Source organism: Lampetra planeri, chromosome 28 (assembly GCF_965212315.1).
Source record: "Lampetra planeri chromosome 28, kcLamPlan1.2.h2, whole genome shotgun sequence".
Classification (NCBI taxonomy): Eukaryota; Metazoa; Chordata; class Hyperoartia; order Petromyzontiformes; family Petromyzontidae; genus Lampetra; species Lampetra planeri.
Window position 1 is genome coordinate 2,126,685 of NC_136134.1, and position 18,999 is coordinate 2,145,683.

At 53.2% G+C, this 18,999-nt stretch overlaps 1 protein-coding gene across 4 annotated transcripts in view; it reads left to right on the forward strand.

The window, feature by feature from the left end:
• The window catches only part of LOC144728308 (endothelin-converting enzyme 2-like), a 79,328-nt gene that overhangs the window by 34,296 nt on the left and 26,033 nt on the right, over window positions 1-18,999 (forward strand). For 3 of the 4 annotated variants that reach the window (XM_078607644.1, XM_078607645.1, XM_078607646.1), the window contains exons 4-5: window positions 6,582-6,795; window positions 10,328-10,531. In XM_078607644.1, coding sequence (XP_078463770.1) covers window positions 6,582-6,795; window positions 10,328-10,531 — 418 coding nt within the window. Of the gene's footprint in view, window positions 1-1,819; window positions 2,119-6,581; window positions 6,796-10,327; window positions 10,532-18,999 lie in introns of those variants that run through there. The other variant, XM_078607647.1, reaches the window with a different exon arrangement.

Genomic DNA, 18,999 nt, shown 5'->3' on the forward strand with positions numbered 1-18,999 from the left:
CCATCCTGGGTTTAACCAGGCTGGATTGTGTGAGGAGCTCACAAATCCTTGAAAGATCTGGGCAAAGTCCCATCGGTGAGCTCCTCCGACAGGCAAGGCTGCGTTGGCTGGGTCATGTAGCCCGCATGCCCAGCCACCGCATGCCTCAACAGCTTTTGTTTGGCCGGATCGAGGGGGCTAAACGGGCGCGGCACGGGCTACAGAAGAGATGGAGTGATGTGGTACAAGAGGACGTGGAGCTGAGTGGACTTCCGATTACTGGTACCAGCAGTGTCAAGATCGGCCTCAGTGGAGGAGGCTCGTGAAGGACGCTACTGAGCAGTTGGAGGCAGTCGCCCTCCAACAACAACGGAGGGTGGAGGAGCGACGCTCACAACAACGAGCGGAGCGCCGGGTGGCTAAAGCACATCAAGTTGGTACAGTAGGGGGCACAGGTGGTGCATCAGCCAGTCATCTCGGTCATCTCGGTCAGTCGACCCGTGGCACCTGCTGGGTCTGCCCTGTGACCTCCTGCAAGCGGGCGTTCGACACTTCACGTGGCCTCAAGGTGCACTTGGCCTGGCATAAGCGTCGTGGTGACGTCACCGCCACTTAGTGGCGAATGGCGGTTGTTGTGTGTAGCTGTGTGGTGTAGCTGCCTATGTGTGTAGCTGCCTGTGTGTGTGTGTAGCTGTGTGTGTGTAGCTGTGTGTGTGTAGCTGTGTGTGTGTAGCTGCCTGTGTGTGTCGCTGTGTGTGTGTGTAGCTGTGTGTGTAGCTGTGTGTGTGTGTAGCTGCCTGTGTGTGTAGCTGTGTGTGTGTAGCTGCCTGTGTGTGTGTAGCTGCCTGTGTGTGTAGCTGCCTGTGTGTGTGTTGCTGCCTGTGTGTGTAGCTGCGTGTGTGTAGCTGCGTGTGTGTAGCTGCGTGTGAGTGTAGCTGCCTGTGTGTGTAGCTGTGTGTGTATTGCTGTGTGTGTGTGTAGCTGTGTGTGTGTGTTGCTGCCTGTGTGTGTAGCTGTGTGTGTGTGTAGCTGTGTGTGTGTGTTGCTGTGTGTGTGTGTAGCTGTGTATGTTGCTGCCGGTGTGTGTTGCTGTGTGTATGTTGCTGTGTGTGTGTGTTGCTGTGTGTGTGTGTAGCTGTGTGTGTATGTATGTTGCTGCCTGTATGTTGCTGCCTGTGTGTGTAGCTGCGTGTGTGTGTTGCTGCGTGTGTGTGTTGCTGTGTGTGTGTGTAGCTGTGTGTGTGTGTAGCTGTGTGTGTGTGTATGTTGCTGCCTGTGTGTGTGTTGCTGCCTGTGTGTGTAGCTGCGTGTGTGTGTTGCTGCGTGTGTGTGTTGCTGCGTGTGTGTGTAGCTGCGTGTGTGTGTTGCTGTGTGTGTGTAGCTGTGTGTGTGTTGCTGTGTGAGTGAGGAAAGGGGGTGGATTGTTGTCGGCAGAGGTGAAGGAATGAGGAAGTGGGTGGCGGCTCACTCCGCAGTGTCGAGTGACAGCGAGGGGGGTGGCGGTGCTGTTGGGGGTGGTGTTGGTGGTGGTGTTGGGGGTGGTGGGGGTGTTGGTGGGGGTCGTGCTGTTGGTGTTGTTGGTGGTGGTGTTGGGGGTGTTGGTGGAGGTGGTGCTGTTGGTGGGGGTGGTGGTGGTGCTGTTGGTGGTGGTGTTAGTGGGGGTGGTGCTGGGGGTGGTGTTAGTGGGGGTGGTGCTGGGGGTGGTGTTAGTGGGGGTGGTGCTGGGGGTGGTGCTGTTAGTGGGGGCGGTGCTGGGGGTTTTTGTGGTGGTGTTGGTGGGGGTGGTGCTGTTGGCGCTGGGGGTGTTGGGGGTGGAGGCTTTAACTGCGCTCACTGCAGCCCGCGCGCTGTGAGCCGTTTCCTCCAGGCGCACACAGAGCGCGCGCCCTGCAGCACCTCCACCACCACCTCCACCACCACCGCGGTTCCTGCTGTGCCGGTGCACGTGTAGCCAGCGTCACCCCCACACACCCGCGGCTCCCCTTCACAAGAAATGCCTCGTTTTTAGTAGCGACTTGATCTTTGAAGACACCGGGGGAGGAGCAGGAGCAGGTTTCTCTGTGTCTCTCTCCTCTCTCTCTCGCGCCGTCTCCGCAGTCGGCAATGGCCAAGAAAGTCCTCTACGTCCATTTGACCGGGGTGAGTTTTCTTTTTTAATTTTTAGTTAAATGTTTTTGTTATAGCAGCGGGGGGGGGGGGCATGGCGCTCCCCCTGCTGCTTTGAGTCGATTGAGTTGAGCCTTTCCCGGGGGGGGGGGGGGGGCGCTCATTCTGACTAATGGGGTTGGTGTGTGTCTCGGTGGTAGGGAGACAAAGGCGGCCGGGCGTGGTTCTGGCCACCTTACCCACCTCGTGTGCCGTGCCGGCCCTTCATAGGTCGACTTTGATGTGTGTGTGGTGGTGGTGGGGGTGGTGGTGGTGGGGGGTGGTGGGGGTGGTGGGGGTGGTGGGGGTGGTGGGGGTGGTGGGGGTGGTGGGGGTGGTGGGGGTGGTGGGGGTGGGGGTGGCGGCGGTGGGGGGTGGCGGTGTTGTTGGCGGTGTTGTTGGCGGTGTTGTTGGCGGTGTTGTTGGCGGTGTTGTTGGCGGTGTTGTTGGTGGGGGTGGTGTTGGTGTTGCCCTTGGCGCTGCCTCCGCTCTCCGAGCCAGATGCACCACGTTGGGTGGACAACCTCAGCCCCGGGGCGAGGGCACAGGCGGAGCGGGCGTTACCGCTTTGCCCCACATCCCGCATGCCTCGTGTCAACCCACCGGGTGTAGCTCCCTAATTCCTGTTAAGGTGAATTGAGTGCTCGGGTCCATACGACCTACAGCCGGTCAAACAAAACAACCGTTTGTCTCCGTTGTGTTCTCCGTTGTAATGGGACTTTGTTTGGATGAACATTGAGATTGATATGCGGCACGTGGTGACCAATAAGATCTGAATTGGTCTGTAACAAGGTAGGGAGGGCACTGACGAGGGGTGAACAGGTGTGCTGTCGAGCTCACGCGTGTCCTGGCGGTGGTGGTGTTTTAAATTGGGCGCGCTCGCTGGAACATCGCTCGCCCCCAGCAGCCTGGACGGGGATGGAGGGGGGCGGTGCTCTTTGTGTTCTTTGCGTTGTGCGATTGTGTGACTTCTCCCCTCGCTCTGCTGCTGTGGGACGTGAACACGTGGGGTGGGGGGGCTGGTGTTGGTGTGAGCGAGTTGGAGCACAGCGCCACGAGCCTGGTGGTTCCTGAGTTCGATTCTCACGTTTCAGCGACGATTGTCTGAACCTGTCCTGGGCCTCGACTAGTGACCCGGTGCTGCGTGTGAAACATTGCCCGCTGGGGAGACAAAGGCGGCCGGGCGTGGTGCTGGTCACCCACCCCTCGTGTTGCCGTGCCGGCATTCATAGGTGCTCGCTAACAGCTTCTTGCCCCAACAGTCTGTTCAGGCTACACGGGGGGGGGGGGGGGGGGGTCTTTGTCTCTGACGTGCAAGTGTGTGCAGCCGTTTGCCAAGCCCGCTGCTGGGTCTGGGGGGACATGCCGCCATGTCGCTGTTCACCGCGGGGTTATTTGACCATATTTCGCCACGCTGCTCCGTGTGGGGGTTGGCGACGGCGGGGAGCATAGATGTCGGGGCCGTAGTGCGATACAACGCTGGATTTTACTCAAACTGCCCTCGGCCGAGAAAACGGAGCACAATTAAATTAAGCGAGGTCGTTTTACGAATGGGCGACTTAAGGCATGAAGGTTTAAGCATTCAAAGGAAATGTGATGCTGTTTCAGCTTCCCAAAAAATCCCCTCGTCTCAACGAGGCGGTCGCGGGTCGCTTCACACCGTCACCCGTCCTCATCAGCAGGGCTGCAGCCGCTGAGCGCCGATGCCACGCGGCGTAACCGGGAGGCGATGTGGGCATGTGCCGTGGTGAATACGACGTGGGGCACAGCCCGGGAGATTTGGGACATTCCCGGTCGTGATCAGAAAGAGGGAATTTGCGTCTCCAAACATCATGGCTGTCAACCCATCACGGTTTACCACGTATTCTCGTACGGGGAAATAGAGTTTTCAGGTCCATACGGTGTACAGCCGTTTCAATACGGGCAACATATTTTGTCAATTTGTTTGTGTTTCTCCCTTGTGTTGGGACTTTGTAGGATGAACGTTGAGATGTATAGGGGGCACAGGGTGACCAATAAGGTCTGAATTGGTCTGTAATAAGGTAGGGCACTGATGAGGGGTTGACGGCTCTGCATTTTGTTGCAGCTGTAATTCAACTCACAGCCACTTTGTCACTTCACGCACTGGGTGATGACGGCCTTCCCCATGCCGTGTCGGGGGGGGGGGCTGGCTTGACCGTACTTCACCACGCCAGTCAACGCGGGGTTGTTGACGGATATCGAGAGGGCCCGGGACCGGTTCGGACAACTTCACCTTCTCCGTGATGTTGGCCACGGCCGGGATTTGAAGTCAGTGCTTCGATTTAAAGCTTTCGTGACTGCAGGGATTCATCTTCTTGGTTCTTTCGGTAAAGTCACGTAAAATGGAAATAATAAAATACTAAAAATGAAGCATAATAAAATCATTCTCACGACGTTTCGGCCACAACGCAAGCAGCCGTCCTCAGGTGAAGAACAGGTCTGTCGAGAAGACAGATTCTGAATGACACACTCCAGGCTTGGAGCGTCTATTTAAGCTGGGAGGGAGGAGGAAGAGCGCCTTGACATGCGCCAACCACTGGCCCACCGATTCGCCCACACTTGAATTAATATGAAACGAATGAGAAGGTAACGGCGGTTAATAGTTTAGTTTATAGTCTCGTTTGAGTGGAACAGGGTTACATTAATCCCTCTGCAAGTCGCTCAGGTTAACTTGGACCCGGTAGCTTTTGCTTGAAGCAATTTCACTCCGGTAAAAAAATAATCACGTGAGTTTCCACCGCTCTGCCAGAGCAGCCGGCGGCGCATATGATTGCAGCAACTACGAATGATTGAGCAGGGGGGCTTTTTGACTTGGCATGGTTGAGCAGTATCTCCTGGTGTGTGGGTTGTTTTGCTCGGCATTGTATTGAATAGGATGTGCGCACTGAGTGTCTCTGTGCGTGTGGATAAGTGACGATTGTCTGAACCGGTCCTGCGTCCTTCCCTAGGTCGACTCGACCTCAAATGAGTACCCGGTGTGGTGTGTAGTAGACGTCGCCATTGGGGAGCCGAAGGCGGCCGGGAGTGGTGTGGGCCACCCCGCCCCTCGTGCGCCCCGTGCCGGCCTTCGTAGATGCTACTCGCTAACAGCACTTGCCCTAACAGTCTGTTACAGGCTACACGGGGTATCTTTGTCCTTTTTGCGTGGATAACACAACAATGGTGAACGTTTGAACTGGCCTAGGTCGACTCAGCCGTAAATGAGTGTCTGGTGCGGTGTGTAGACGTCGGTGCTGGGGAGACAAAGGCGGACGGGCGTGGTGATGGCCGCCCACCCCCTCCCTCGTGTGCCGTGCCAGCCGTGATAGGTGGTCATCTAGCAGAACTTGCCCCAAAGAGACTGCTAAAGGCTATACGGGGGACCTTTGTCTGTATACGAGCCAGTTCGTTCAGCCGAGCCGTGATGGGATTTGTGTTCAATCCCCGTGGTTTCTCGTGACACAGCGGGGTGGTGGGATATTCGTCTCAGGCTTGATGACTCCTTAGGAAGTGGAGGTGATTGAAATAAATGAATAATGCACCTGGAACAACAACCACGGGTGTGAGGCCGGGCATGTTGTGTGTGTCCATGTGCTCTATCGCATTAGTCCCGCACCCAGTAGACGTTGGGCCAACGTCGGAGTTTGGTTAGAACTGTTGGTGCGACGCTGGCCTGACGCCTCCGCGTTTACTGTGGTTCCTCCATCGCTCTCCGTGTGTCACCGCGCAGGTGGCTGTGAGAGCGGGTTCATGTTGCAACGGAGCAGTTGTAGATGGTGTGCAATTGCAGTTTAAATAATTACAACAACAAAAAGCATTATCTCAGCTGACCTGTGCAACTGGTATTGTTTGTGATGGTCTCGCCTTTGGTAATTCACGCTAAGAACCTCTCGCACTGTTCCGTAGTTGACTGTTGAAGAGTTTGATTCCTGCTCAAGGCCAATAACAGTGGAGAATATTTGAACGGGTTTTGGGCCTCCCCTCGGTCGACTCTTAAACGAGCACATGATGCGATGTGTAAACATCAGCACTGGGGAGACAAAGGCGGCCGGGCGTGGTGCTGGCCCCCCACCCCCTTGAGCGCCGTGCCACGCCTTCCTCAGTGCTTGCTTACAGCACTTGCCCCTTACAGGCTGTTAACTCTTTCCCGCTCCGAGACGACTGCAAGCGGCAGGGTGGGTGTCCCGTTCACCGCCGAATCTCGGAACGCACAAGCGGCTCAACATTCATTTTATTTATAGAGGTGTAGCGCCGCTGTTTGTGAACACATTGCGTTCACTACTGAAGAGAACCGTAGCGACACGACCGCAGTCTACAATAGCTGCCTCCAAACTGTGCCACACGCCATCCCGTGGCCTTGTGGGAGCCTCGGTACGTCATCGCAACGGGAAAGGGTTAAACGAAGGCTTACACGGTGGATCTGTGTCTTTTTTTGTGTCTCTGCGTTGTGTTCACAGCCCGGCTACGGTGGGCTGGAGTCGAGTCCGCGAGTCGCGTCGCGCTCCCCTCCGTCCCCCGCGGCTCCGAGCGCCGCGACGCGGCTGGGCGTGCCGGCAGGACGGCTGAGCCGGCGCGAGCGCTCGCTGCTGCTGCTGCTGGCGCTCGCCCTGCTGGGCCTCGTCATCGCCGGCCTGGGCTGGGGCCTCAGCGAGCGGCGAGCGCGACACACAGGTGCCGAGCGAACGGGCGCCCCGCCGGCCCAAGCGCGTGGCCGCGCCGTTTGGTTGATGTGGCGGCAGCGGCGTGGAAGCTGCGGCCCATCGGCCTTCTGCTAAATTTCGTAACGGCACGTGCGGTTTCATGCAGCACGGCTAGTGGTTCTCTTTTTCATACGGCCCGCGGCTGCGTGAGGCCACCTCTAGGTGCCGCAGTGGCTTGGAGATGTTAACTTCCACGCCTGGTATGCGGGAGGTCGTGGTTTCGATCCCGACCCTGACGCTTGCTGTATATTTTAAGTTTGCGTGTCTCTCCCCGTGGTCGCAGGGATTTTTCTCCGAGTCTTCTGGTTTTTCCCTCCACGTTTAGAATCAACGTCACGTGTTTAAAGTATTTGGCTGCTATAAATGTTCACGTGATAAGCCACTTGGTTGAGCTATCATTTGTGGCCAGGTCGCTTCTGAAAAAGAGCTCTACATAGCTCGGTGGGCCCTTACCTGGTTAAATAAAAAGTTTAGTTTAGTTAGAGATGAAGAAGATTTTCTCAAAATACATGAAGAGGGGAGATTTTTGACTCATCTTGAGTGGTCTTTTCTTGGTGTTAATTGTAAGACGATCCTGGGACAACCACAAGAAGTGGTTACCCCCAGCCTGTGTAGACATAGGTCACAAAGCATAGACCTGGTAGTCACAATTTTAATGACAGGTGGCCACCCTACGTGCAGGAGGCCATGCCAGGGATTAAGATCTCATTGGATTATTTCCGGATCGTCGGTTGGACTGGATTTGGTATGACTGGTCGTAGCCACATTGAGAGGAATACTGGATGTTGTATGCCAGGTGTGGAATTCTTTTCCGGGTCACTGGGACCGGACAGACCTGGCAGAAACGAAGCCTTGGGCCTACCACTGCGATATGGTCCACAGGCGATATTTATCACCCAAATCACTGCATTTTCGCTTCATGGAAAAGTGGGGATTTGTGAAGGAAAACTACAGCTCTGAAGAATTAATCCGATATTTCGAGAACACTCTTTGTAGCAAAGTGGTAGACTGAGAAATCCGACAAACGAGCTGAAGGGAAACGCCACAACAACCGATGTTGTTGTTATTGTCACCAATATGCCGAGGTTCTTTTCACCACCGTTCCGAAACGGCTCCAGAAATAAGTGAACGATGGGACCGCACACGAGGATGAGGGGGGGGGGGGCTTTGGCGCCCGACTGCGAGCAAGACTCCTCCGACAGAGACGCCGCTGTGTGCGAGATGTCATGGGAGTTTGGTACGGTCATGCGGGGCCCGCGTAAACATTCTGTCGTTTGCTCTCGTAACGGCTCGGGTAAATGTGCGCGCGTGCGCGAGCGGTGGTCTGCGTGAGTCCCCGGTGCCCTTCGTGTGAACTGTCAGCTCTGGGGAGACAAAGGCGGCTGGGCATAGTGCTGGACACGCCAGCCCATTATCAGGACTCTTCACCCCGTGATAGTCCTTGACAGAACTTCATTCTAGCTCTTGTGCCTACGGTGTGTGAGGCAAGAATGGAGGGTTTTGTCTGCTGTAAGACGGCACGGCATTTTGGATACTGCAATATTTCCGCCGCTGATGTCAGCGGAGATTGATATCTGAACTGATCCTGGGCCCCGTTTGCACCGTTCCGCACTAATCAACATGAGGAAGTCTTTGTCCAACAACCCCGATGACCGATACGGTGTAGTGATGCCGTCATCCAGCTGTGGACTGATAAAGAGCCGTCGTCATTCTCGATACGCTATTCCATTCGATCTCTGGTTCACTTTCTGGCAACGGTGCTGTCAACCAGTGCCAATTTACGTCTGAACTCGGCCTGGGGCTCTCGTAGCGATAGACTGAGCCTAACAGAGTTATCCGATTTGGTATGACAGAGATCAGCCGTGGGGAGACAAAGGTGGCCGTTCCAGTGTGCGGCTGGAGAAGTTTATTTCATCGGCCACTGACTCAGCCTTATCCAGATATTCTGTCTGCTTGTTTAAACATTGTCTGCTTATTTATTCAGCCTTATCAGATCCGTTGCTCACTAACAGCACCATTGCCCTTGTGTTTGAGCACATGAGCTGGGGAGGGGTTATTTTCTTTGGCTTATGAAAGATCGGATTTGAGTGACATGTGAAGAATTATTTTGCTGCGTGATGGGTAAACAACTTGGTGCAGTTCCCCACAGACTGAGATAAAATTTGGCCCAAAACTCTCATCCATGGGATTTGAGATGTTCCCATAATGCAAACCAATTGTCACAGTGGTTTCTTACATGTTTGGCCTGGTCGAGCCGTATCTTTGAGATGCTTTATTAATTTCTGCTTTCACTAAATCTTGTTGTTTCCGATATATTCTCGTGCTGTGCCCCACCCACCCCCACGTGTATCGATGACGCCACAGTGGCGAGATGTTAACAGCCTCGCCTGGTGTACAGGAGGTTGTGGGTTCGATCCCGACCCTGACGCCTGCTGCTGTATATTTGGAGTCTGCGTGTCTCTTCCCGTGGTGGTGTGGATTTTTATCCGCGTCCTCCAGTTGTTTCCCTCCACATTTAGAATCAACGTGCATCTATTTGGCTGCTATGCATTTCCGCACAATCAGCCACTTCGGTGAGCTCTCGTTTGTGGATGGCCAGGTCACTTCTGAGAAAGAGCTACGCAGCTCAGCGGGGAGCTGGCAGAGCGGCGGATGTACGCGGCGAAAGGCGCCGTCTCTCGCGGACGCGGCGTTCTCATTCCGAGAGCCGTGGAAAATGCGACAAATTAGAGGGCAATTTTACGGCGTTGATCGATTTATCGCGTCGGAGAGGACGCCCACCAAAGGAGGTGGAGCGGTTAAATCGGTTTTTGTGTGTGGGGGGGGGGTCCAGCGGATTGCAACATCGCAGGCTCGTTAGATGTGGCAGTGGCTTGGGGAGGAGGTCCTTATCCAGCAGCGGATTGACCATGGCTGATGATCCATTTGTAGATACCCCACTCTTTTCTAATGACCCTCTTGCTCCGTTCCCAACAGGTGAATGCTCATTGGGAAAGCAAAAGTGGCCGCGCGTGGTGCTGGCCACACCACCCCCTCGTACGCCGCCACGACCTTAATCACAAGTCGGAATAATCAGAATTTGTGTTCATGCTGCAGGAGGAATCTTGTGAGCTATAAAGCTCTTTTTCACAGACGTCCAGGAGGGGCGGGTCAGAACGTTACAACAACAACAACAAACAATACAAAAAACACGATAGGGGTGCAGCAAAGTATGGGAAAGGTAAACAAATTACTTGACAAAAGAAAACTATTTTTTTTTTATCAGACAAAACCCACTGAGCTACGTAGCTCTTTTTCAGAAGCGACCTGGCCACAAGTGACAGCTCAACGAAGTGGACTTATCATGTGGAAATGTATAGCAGCCAAATACTCTGAAAAAGAGCTACGTAGCTCAGTGGGTCAGCATAGTGAAGGCTACACGGTGCGGGGGTGGTATCTTTGTCTCTCTGTGCGTGTGCGTGCGTGTGTGTGCGTGCGTGTGTGTGCGTGCGTGCGCGCGTCAGGGGTGTGTTTGTCGGAGAGGTGCGTGCGCGTGGCCGCCGGCGTCCTCGCCTCCATGGACCGCAGTGTCGAGCCGTGCCAGGACTTCTATGGCTTCGCGTGCGGCAGGTGGGAGCGCCTCAACCCCCTCCCCGACGGCCACTCGCGCTGGACCACCTTCAGCTCCGTGTGGAGGCAGAACCAGGCGACGCTCAAGCACCTCCTCGGTACCCACGTCCACCCGCTCGCTCGCTCGGTCATTCACTCGCCCATTTCTCGCTCAATCAGTCGCTCGATCGTCCGCTCACTCCGTAGGTGGTTCAGTTCTACGCTCGCTGCGTTGAGTCGACCGTTCATTCAGCAATTGACGCTTTCGCCCGTTGTTGTTCGTTCACTCGGTCGCCGTGCCACGAGTGCGCGCACAAGAGGCCGGCTTCACGTGCGTCGTCACGCCCCTCGCGGGTTGTGTCACCGGGGGCGATCAAGGGGAACGCTTCTTGCAGCCGGAGGCCGGGAGGAACGAGCGCGGCGCTCGTGACGTGTTCAGCGGTGTGGCGCCCGTGGGATTGCGTGCGATTATTTAAATGAGAGTGACGCCAGGTGGGTTCTACGCGATTATAATCCCCGCCGGCACAACCTGCTCCGTGTGCTTACAACCGCTTCACTCTCCTGCCGAGCTATGTCCTGAACTTCCAACTTGACTTGACTTTTGGCCCCTACCTTCTGGGATTCCCGTCGCCCTCCCGCATCCACCTGGGTACTCACATCCACCTGGGTACTCACATCCGACGCGACTCAAATCCAACGCGACTCAAATCCAACGCGGCCGCGACCAGCTCGGCTCGTGTTGCAGGCCCAGGCCGCCGCCAGCGCTACCGCTCGGTGAAGGCGCTCCAGCCGGGTCCCTCCGTGTTCCAACTGTGGTCGCGTCGCATACAAACGGCGCGCCGAGTCTCCGGCTCGCGGAAAACCGTGAACGTGGCGCCCCTGCCAACGGTGGCGAGCGAGGGGGCGTCTCTCATTGACTCGCCCGCTCGGGGACTGCGGTACCGAGGGGTGGGGGAAGGGGCTGGGTGCGGACGCTTGTGGGCTCGAGGTGTCGGCTGTACCGCGCACCTGCAGCCACAGGAATGCGCTGCGCGAGGCTCCTCAGCGCGGTGGTGCGGCGCTTGCGCTTGCGCTGCTCCCTGTGAGGCAGTATCCGGCGTCGTGGCTTGTCGAGTGTGCAGGCGGTGCGGCTGCACCCGGGGCCCACGGGGCTGCGATGAGCGGGGGGATTGAACCGGATGATTTCTTGCACTAGGGCCCACCGTGCCACCCATGCCACACCACTGACGGTCGCCCGACACCGTAATCAAATCGCCCAGGGGCGGGCACCAGCAATGTGGAGTAATTGCTCCTTTAGCGGCTAGTAATCTATGTTGCCGTTACCAAGCGTACTTTCCTGTGGCTTTTGTCGAGGTTGTTTTTGTCCGGCGTGTAATGTGTCGCGTTTTAAAATCAATGGAAACGTGGGGAAATGAGAGGACGGAGGCAGCCAGTGAACAAAAATCACTACCCGGCGATTCAACAAATTTAGTAATTACATTACAGTGCTCTCCCCGGCATAACATCAGCTGATCTAGCAAATCTTAAATAAGGATTCACGCTTTTCTTTTACTTATATTTTGTAATTAAAGATTGTCTAACGATAGGTAGAAGATGGTGAGAAGATATAGATGGATAAAAATAATATAAAGAAGATATAAAATAAAAAGATCGATAAAACATATATATATAAAAGCCAAGATAAAATTTCACTTTTAAATAAACACGTCATGGATACTCTTTGGCTTTTTCGGTAAAGTCACGTAGGTGAAAACAAAAGAAAATAAATAAGATAAAGCAAAAATGTGTTTATTTATATGTAATTGTTGTTTTTCACCCACGTGACTTTACCGAAAAAACCAAAGAGTATGGATCGTTGCAGTCACGAAAACTTCAAATCTAGAACACGTCATTGATATTGCCTCCATCGTGTCTTTCTGAGCTACGTAATAGTTGTAAAATTAAATCTTTCGTAAAAATGAAATCTGAAAAGATTCAAACCCTTGACAGTTCGACCGAAGGAGGCTACGCGGACGCTGTGCAGCTAAAAGTTCACGATTCACAAAAGACATCGTGGATATTTCCTCCATCGTGTCTCGTCGACGGAGCCAAAGCCGACGATTCAGGAACCGGACGCCAGCTGAGTTGTCGCAGACATCATTAGCCATTTATATAAATGTGTAAATAGATGAGCCAAACACTCCTGTTCAAGGGTCGAGAGACTGCGGTGAAGATTTATTTGAAACGGGACATCATCGTCATAACAATATTCCTCGCCTTGCGTAAGGCTGATTTAGACGCGGAGCGACAAACTGCAGTTTCATACTCTTTGGTTCTTTCGGTAAAGTCACGTAGGTTTAAAATAAAATAAATCACGACGTTTCGGGCGCAACACAAGCATCCGTCATCAGGTGGGAAAGCATGGTCTGCTGCTGAGGCGGCAGACTGTTTTACAAGGTTTTAAATGGGTGTAGCCCAAGGGTTTTAAAGAAGTGGCGGGTCTAGTGATGTTAACGTGAGAAATGAGCATGTAACTGTAAGATAGGAGAGCGGCCTCCTCGACGAGGGCACGGAAGTGGCGATGTTAATGTGAGAGATTAGCATGATGTTAATGTGAGAGATTAGCATGATGTTAATGTGAGAGATTAGCATGTTAATGTGAAATCGAAGAGTGGTGCAATCCAAAGGCATGAGTGCAACCCAATGGGTGCAATCCAAAGGGCATGTGAGTATGAGAGATCTAAGAGAGAGGCATAGAGAGAGAGAGACACACACAGAGAGTCGGAAATAACAGCTGACATAGGCAGGTAGGATGGAAACATCACAGTCAGTTAAGACTTTACCTGGTTAATAACGTCCTTCCAATGATTGCTCAGTTTGTACCCATCCTCTCGGTTGAAGTTGTGTTTGTGTTTATATATCTGGATGGCTTCATGAACAAATCTCTGAAGGTAGCCGGTAGGTTTGCAGAGTACCTCCGTCTTGGAAAAATCAATTTCGTGCGAGCCCACAGCGTTAAAACGATGATGCAGTTTCACATTCAAGGTGGTCAAGCCCAAATAACCGCATCTGGAGAAGCGCAGAGTGTAATCGCCGTGATGTCTTCGTCGTATTTTTGGATTGTACAACAATAATTGGTGTAACAAAAGATAGAAATGGTGTTTTTGTGAGTGTGGTTTTTGTGAGTGTGGTTTTTGTGAGTGTGGTTTTTGTGAGTGTGGTTTTTGTGAGTGTGGTTTTTGTGAGTGTGTGGTTCTGGCCACATCATCACCTCGTGTGCCGTCCTTGACCCTTCCCCGCTCCGAGACACCCGCGACTTGCAGGGTGGTGTCGGTGTCCCGTTCACCGCTGAATCTCGGACTGCGCCAGCGGCTTGGCGTACATTTTAATGATGGAGGCGTGGTAGCGCCGCTGTATTAAAAGACATTGCGCTCACCGCAGATAATCGTAGCGACATGACCGCTCTCTACGATAGCTGGCAGCAAACTGTGCCACGCGCCCTCCCGCGTGGACCATCGCTAGCGGCGTTGGGATCCACAGCAAACGAGCTTAAATTGGGATCTCTGCTTTGGTTCCAGTGTGTGTGTGTGTCATTGCATGATCTTGTGTGCATGTGTGTGCCTCCGCATGCCTGCCTAGGTGCACGCTGGTGCCTACTTGCGTGTGCTTTTGTGAGTATTTGTGTGTGCACGCCTGTGGGGAGGGGCAGTGTAGTGGTCCCCGCGCACTGCGCTACCAACCTGGCGACCCGCGTACGATTCACGCTCCCGGACAATAACGAGGGGAGCGGATATTTCAATCCGGTCCCTGGCCTCCCCGAGGTCGACTCAGCCTTAAATGAGTACCTGGCGCGGTGTCTATTTAGCATTGCCACTGGGCGTGGCGTTGCCCCCCCCCACCCCCTTTGCCCCAAACAGCCTGTTAAAGGCTATACGGTGGATCTTTGTATTTGTGCGCCCTCGCGTGTCTTCCTCCGTTCGCGTGTCTCTGCGAGCCCGCATGTTGAATTGATTACGGCGCGTGTTTTAAAACGGTTTCGACGGTGGTCGCGTGGTGCTGTTTTGGAAAAGTAATAATAATTTGCTTCCTGACTTTGGGAGCCAAAGGAAAAAAGTTACAAAAGCATCGACGACGGGATCCGCTCCCTCGTTGTGCGGCGTTCGCCGGCAGCGCAAGATTTCCTCCGAACCAGTTTTGGCACGAGACAGAATTTCGGTTTGGAAGGAACGGACAAAACACCGGTAACGAGAAAATGGTCACAATTTTGCCACTGGGCTTTGTAAGTCTTTACAGATGCGCCCTGGCCACAATGGATAGCTCAACAAAGTGGCTTATCACGTGGAAATTTATAGCAGCCGAATAATCTAAACGCACGTTGATTCTGAATGTGGAGGGAAAAACCCCGGGGACCCAGAGAAAATGTTGGCGGCAGCGTTGGGATCGAACTCACAACATTCTGTATAATAGGCGAGGTAGTAAACATCTCGCCACCGTGGCACCCATTAGTTCTTTATATGGTCCTCAAATGACTTGTCGGTTAATTAATGAATCAGCTGGTTATTGGCCCATTTATTTACTGAATAAATAATAATTATGATGCGTAATGATATCCACTTGTGGCGCGCAGAGTATCCGCAGAGAGAGAGAGGGCGACTCGTGTGTTGTAAGTTGTTGAACTTTTGCACCGTCCTTAGCCAGCCATGCTAATCGGAGGTGCGGGGGAAGGACAAGAAAACTAAACACACAAAAACTGTTCTAGAGAAATGAGTTTTCAATCTACATTTAAAAGTGCATAGCTCTAGCGGCTTCCGAAGATCAGAAGAAAGAGCGTTCCAGACGGCCGTCTGGAACGTGCAATGCAGTCACTCAGAGGTGTGAGGAATCGCAGACAAGCAGGAAGGCAACCAGAGGGTCAAATGGTGCCAACAATTACCCAAGCTCTATGGTCCGCTATATACGAAGGCGTTATTGGCCGAAAAGATTTAAGTTTTTAGATGTCGGAGGAAACAGTAGCACCCAGAGAAAACCCACGCATCCGAGTAGAGAAACACTTCATCCCATACGGACAGAACAGGTCCAGTCAACATTTTTTGCTGGACCGCGTTGACCCACCAACCCTCGCCGCGTCCACAATGCTGGCGCACAGCCACCGCTACGGCGTTCTGTGCGTGTACACGGCCTGCAGTGACATTGAGAGTTTTTGGAGGGGGGGTGAGGGGGCGGTGAGGGGGGGGGGGGAGTGCTGATGTCTAGTCGGGACAATATCGTCACGATGCAGAGTCGTCACGTGTACAGTGAGCCCACGCACTTTGCACTTCGCACAGCGGCCGTGGCGAACGGAGATCGCTCTCCCCGCTTAGTCGAGAGAGATTCTAGTCGGGTGAGAAGCCCCGCTGGATGGCAGACGATGCCTCTTTCCCCCGTTTTGTGGTTTTATCTCAAATTCAAGATAGCGCTGAGTCCGCTCGGGCGAGGGAATGGCCGCCGCTTTGTGTGGGAGACGGCCCAGCGTGGCGTCGAGCCGTGCTGCCCGTTAGTGCGTTGGCACCGCACGCGCTGGCATGACTCTCTCCCCGCGGCACGCGTCCTTTGGCACGACTTCCGACGTTTCCCTTCCGCGCGCTGGTAGCTTCTCCAGGAGCGTCGGAGCGACGCAAGGTGCAGCTCGAAAAAGCGTCGGAGAGCGATGCAGTACGAACCTACGTATAAGTACCGTACGGCTGCTTGCAGCGCGCAGTGTTTTGTGTAGATACAAGTCCTGGGTTTCAAATCCAGGTGACAGCTGCCGGTGATTGAACCGGGTTCTCGTGTGATGCGAGTTGATGGTCGCAGCCCTGTCGCCAATGGGTGCGCTACAAATTCTCGCATCAAAATTGGTTGTTCATTTAATTCGGATAAATTCCAGCTCTGTAAAATACCAGTTTGACTAATATAGTGAACGTTACTGTCAGTGCCAAGGTCGGTGGGAACGCGGTGCCCTTATTATAATTATTTAGACTGAAGGAATCCGATGAGCTATGACGCTCTTTTCACAGACAGTGCAGTAGTACTGTGGGTACCAGCAGCTACTCGAAGAAGGGATCTTTAGAGTTAGCTCTGTGGTATCCGCTTCTGCGGGACGTTCTCCAACCACAAAGGGTTGCACTGCCCTGTGAGAAACACGAACAAATTATTTTCCATCTCGTGACGCCAACGTGCACAATCGCGGTGGAATTGGGTGGGGAGGGGGAGGGGAAAGTCGTCCACAAAATCCTTCAACCCGCAGCGCCACTCGGCCCGTCTTGACGTCGGCACGCCGAAGAACCCGAATCCGGCGGAGCTTTGAGAGCGGCGGAAGATCGAGACGTTGGTTGATGATCCCACCACGCCGCGTTGTTTTGGACGCGATCTCTGGCCGGGGCTTGAGGAGGGGGTTTGGAGGGAGGTGGAGGGAGGTGCAGCAAACTTCAGAGAGAAAAAACGCAGAACTCACCGGAGGCCAAGTGGCGCTCCGTGCTGCGGGCGGAGAGGCTGTAGCACTGGAGGGGGAGGACCGCTTGTTTGGCTTTGTCGGTAACGGCTCTGGGTAGAGGAGCGGCCCCGCTTGGAGTGGCCATCTAGTTTCACCTTGTTTGTAAAAATATGGCATTCCTGAGATGCCCTTGGGCTTGCATGTGTCACGTACGTGTTTTGAACTTTGTTCGCGCCGTATGTACGTAGACGACCGAGCTAATCGGAGGTACGGGGGATGGACTACAAACTAAACACAAATAGGCAGTTCTAAAGAAATGAGTTTTCAATATAGACTTAAAAGTGCATAGCTCCAGTGCTTATTTAAATAAACATAACCCCCCCCCCCGCACACACACACACAAATCCTAGACTGTTTGCTATCTGGCCCACGCGGTGCTTGGAGCTTTATTGGATATAACGGAGCCTTGCTGAAAGCACATATCCTAGTCTGCCGGGCGAAGGGCGGGCGGTGTTGCGTAGGCAGTGGGGGGGGGGACGTAGAATGAAAACCGTGAAGATGGACCCATTCCTCGAAATGTCACCTCATGAATGCATTTTCCTCTTTAGGGTGGCATTGTTGATGAATGTGGTGCCTTGTTGTCATTGCAGGCCACAGTGTTATGGATGAATGTGGTGCATTGTGGGTGTTGTAGGCCTCAGTGTTATGGATGAATGTGGTGCATTGTGGGTGTTGTAGGCCTCAGTGTTATGGATGAATGTGGTGCATTGTGGGTGTTGTAAACCACAGTGTTATGGATGAATGTGGTGCATTGTGGGTGTTGTAGGCCTCAGTGATATGGATGAATGTGGTGCATTGTGGGTGTTGTAGGCCTCAGTGTTATGGATGAATGTGGTGCATTGTGGGTGTTGTAGACCACAGTGTTATGGATAAATGTGGTGCATTGTGGGTGTTGTAGGCCTCAGTGTTATGGATGAATGTGGTGCATTGTGGGTGTTGTAGGCCACAGTGATATGGATGAATGTGGTGCATTGTGGGTATTGTAGGCTACAGTGTTATGGATGAATGTGGTGCATTGTGGGTGTTGTAGGCCTCAATGTTATGGATGAATGTGGTGCATTGTGGGTGTTGTAGACCGCAGTGTTATGGATAGATGTGGTGCATTGTGGGTGTTGTAGACCACAGTGTTATGGATGAATGTGGTGCATTGTGGGTGTTGTAGACCACAGTGTTATGGATGAATGTGGTGCATTGTGGGTGTTGTAGGCCTCAGTGTTATGGATGAATGTGGTGCATTGTGGGTGTTGTAGACCATAGTGTTATGGATGAATGTGGTGCATTGTGGGTGTTGTAGACCACAGTGTTATGGATGAATGTGGTGCATTGTGGGTGTTGTAGACCACAGTGTTATGGATGAATGTGGTGCATTGTGGGTGTTGTAGACCACAGTGTTATGGATGAATGTGGTGCATTGTGGGTGTTGTAGACCGCAGTGTTATGGATAGATGTGGTGCATTGTGGGTGTTGTAGACCACAGTGTTATGGATGAATGTGGTGCATTGTGGGTGTTGTAGACCACAGTGTTATGGATGAATGTGGTGCATTGTGGGTGTTGTAGGCCTCAGTGTTATGGATGAATGTGGTGCATTGTGGGTGTTTCAGGCCACAGTGTTATGGATGAATGTGGTGCATTGTGGGTGTTGCAGGCCACAGTGTTATGGATGAATGTGGTGCATTGTGGGTGTTGTAGGCCTCAGTGTTATGGATGAATGTGGTGCATTGTGGGTGTTGCAGGCCACAGTGTTATGGATGAATGTGGTGCATTGTGGGTGTTGCAGGCCACAGTGTTATGGATGAATGTGGTGCATTGTGGGTGTTGTAGACCACAGTGTTATGGATGAATGTGGTGCATTGTGGGTGTTGCAGGCCACAGTGTTATGGATGAATGTGGTGCATTGTGGGTGTTGTAGGCCTCAGTGTTATGGATGAATGTGGTGCATTGTGGGTGTTGTAGGCCACAGTGTTATGGATGAATGTGGTGCATTGTGGGTGTTGCAGGCCACAGTGTTATGGATGAATGTGGTGCATTGTGGGTGTTGCAGGCCACAGTGTTATGGATGAATGTGGTGCATTGTGGGTGTTGTAGACCACAGTGTT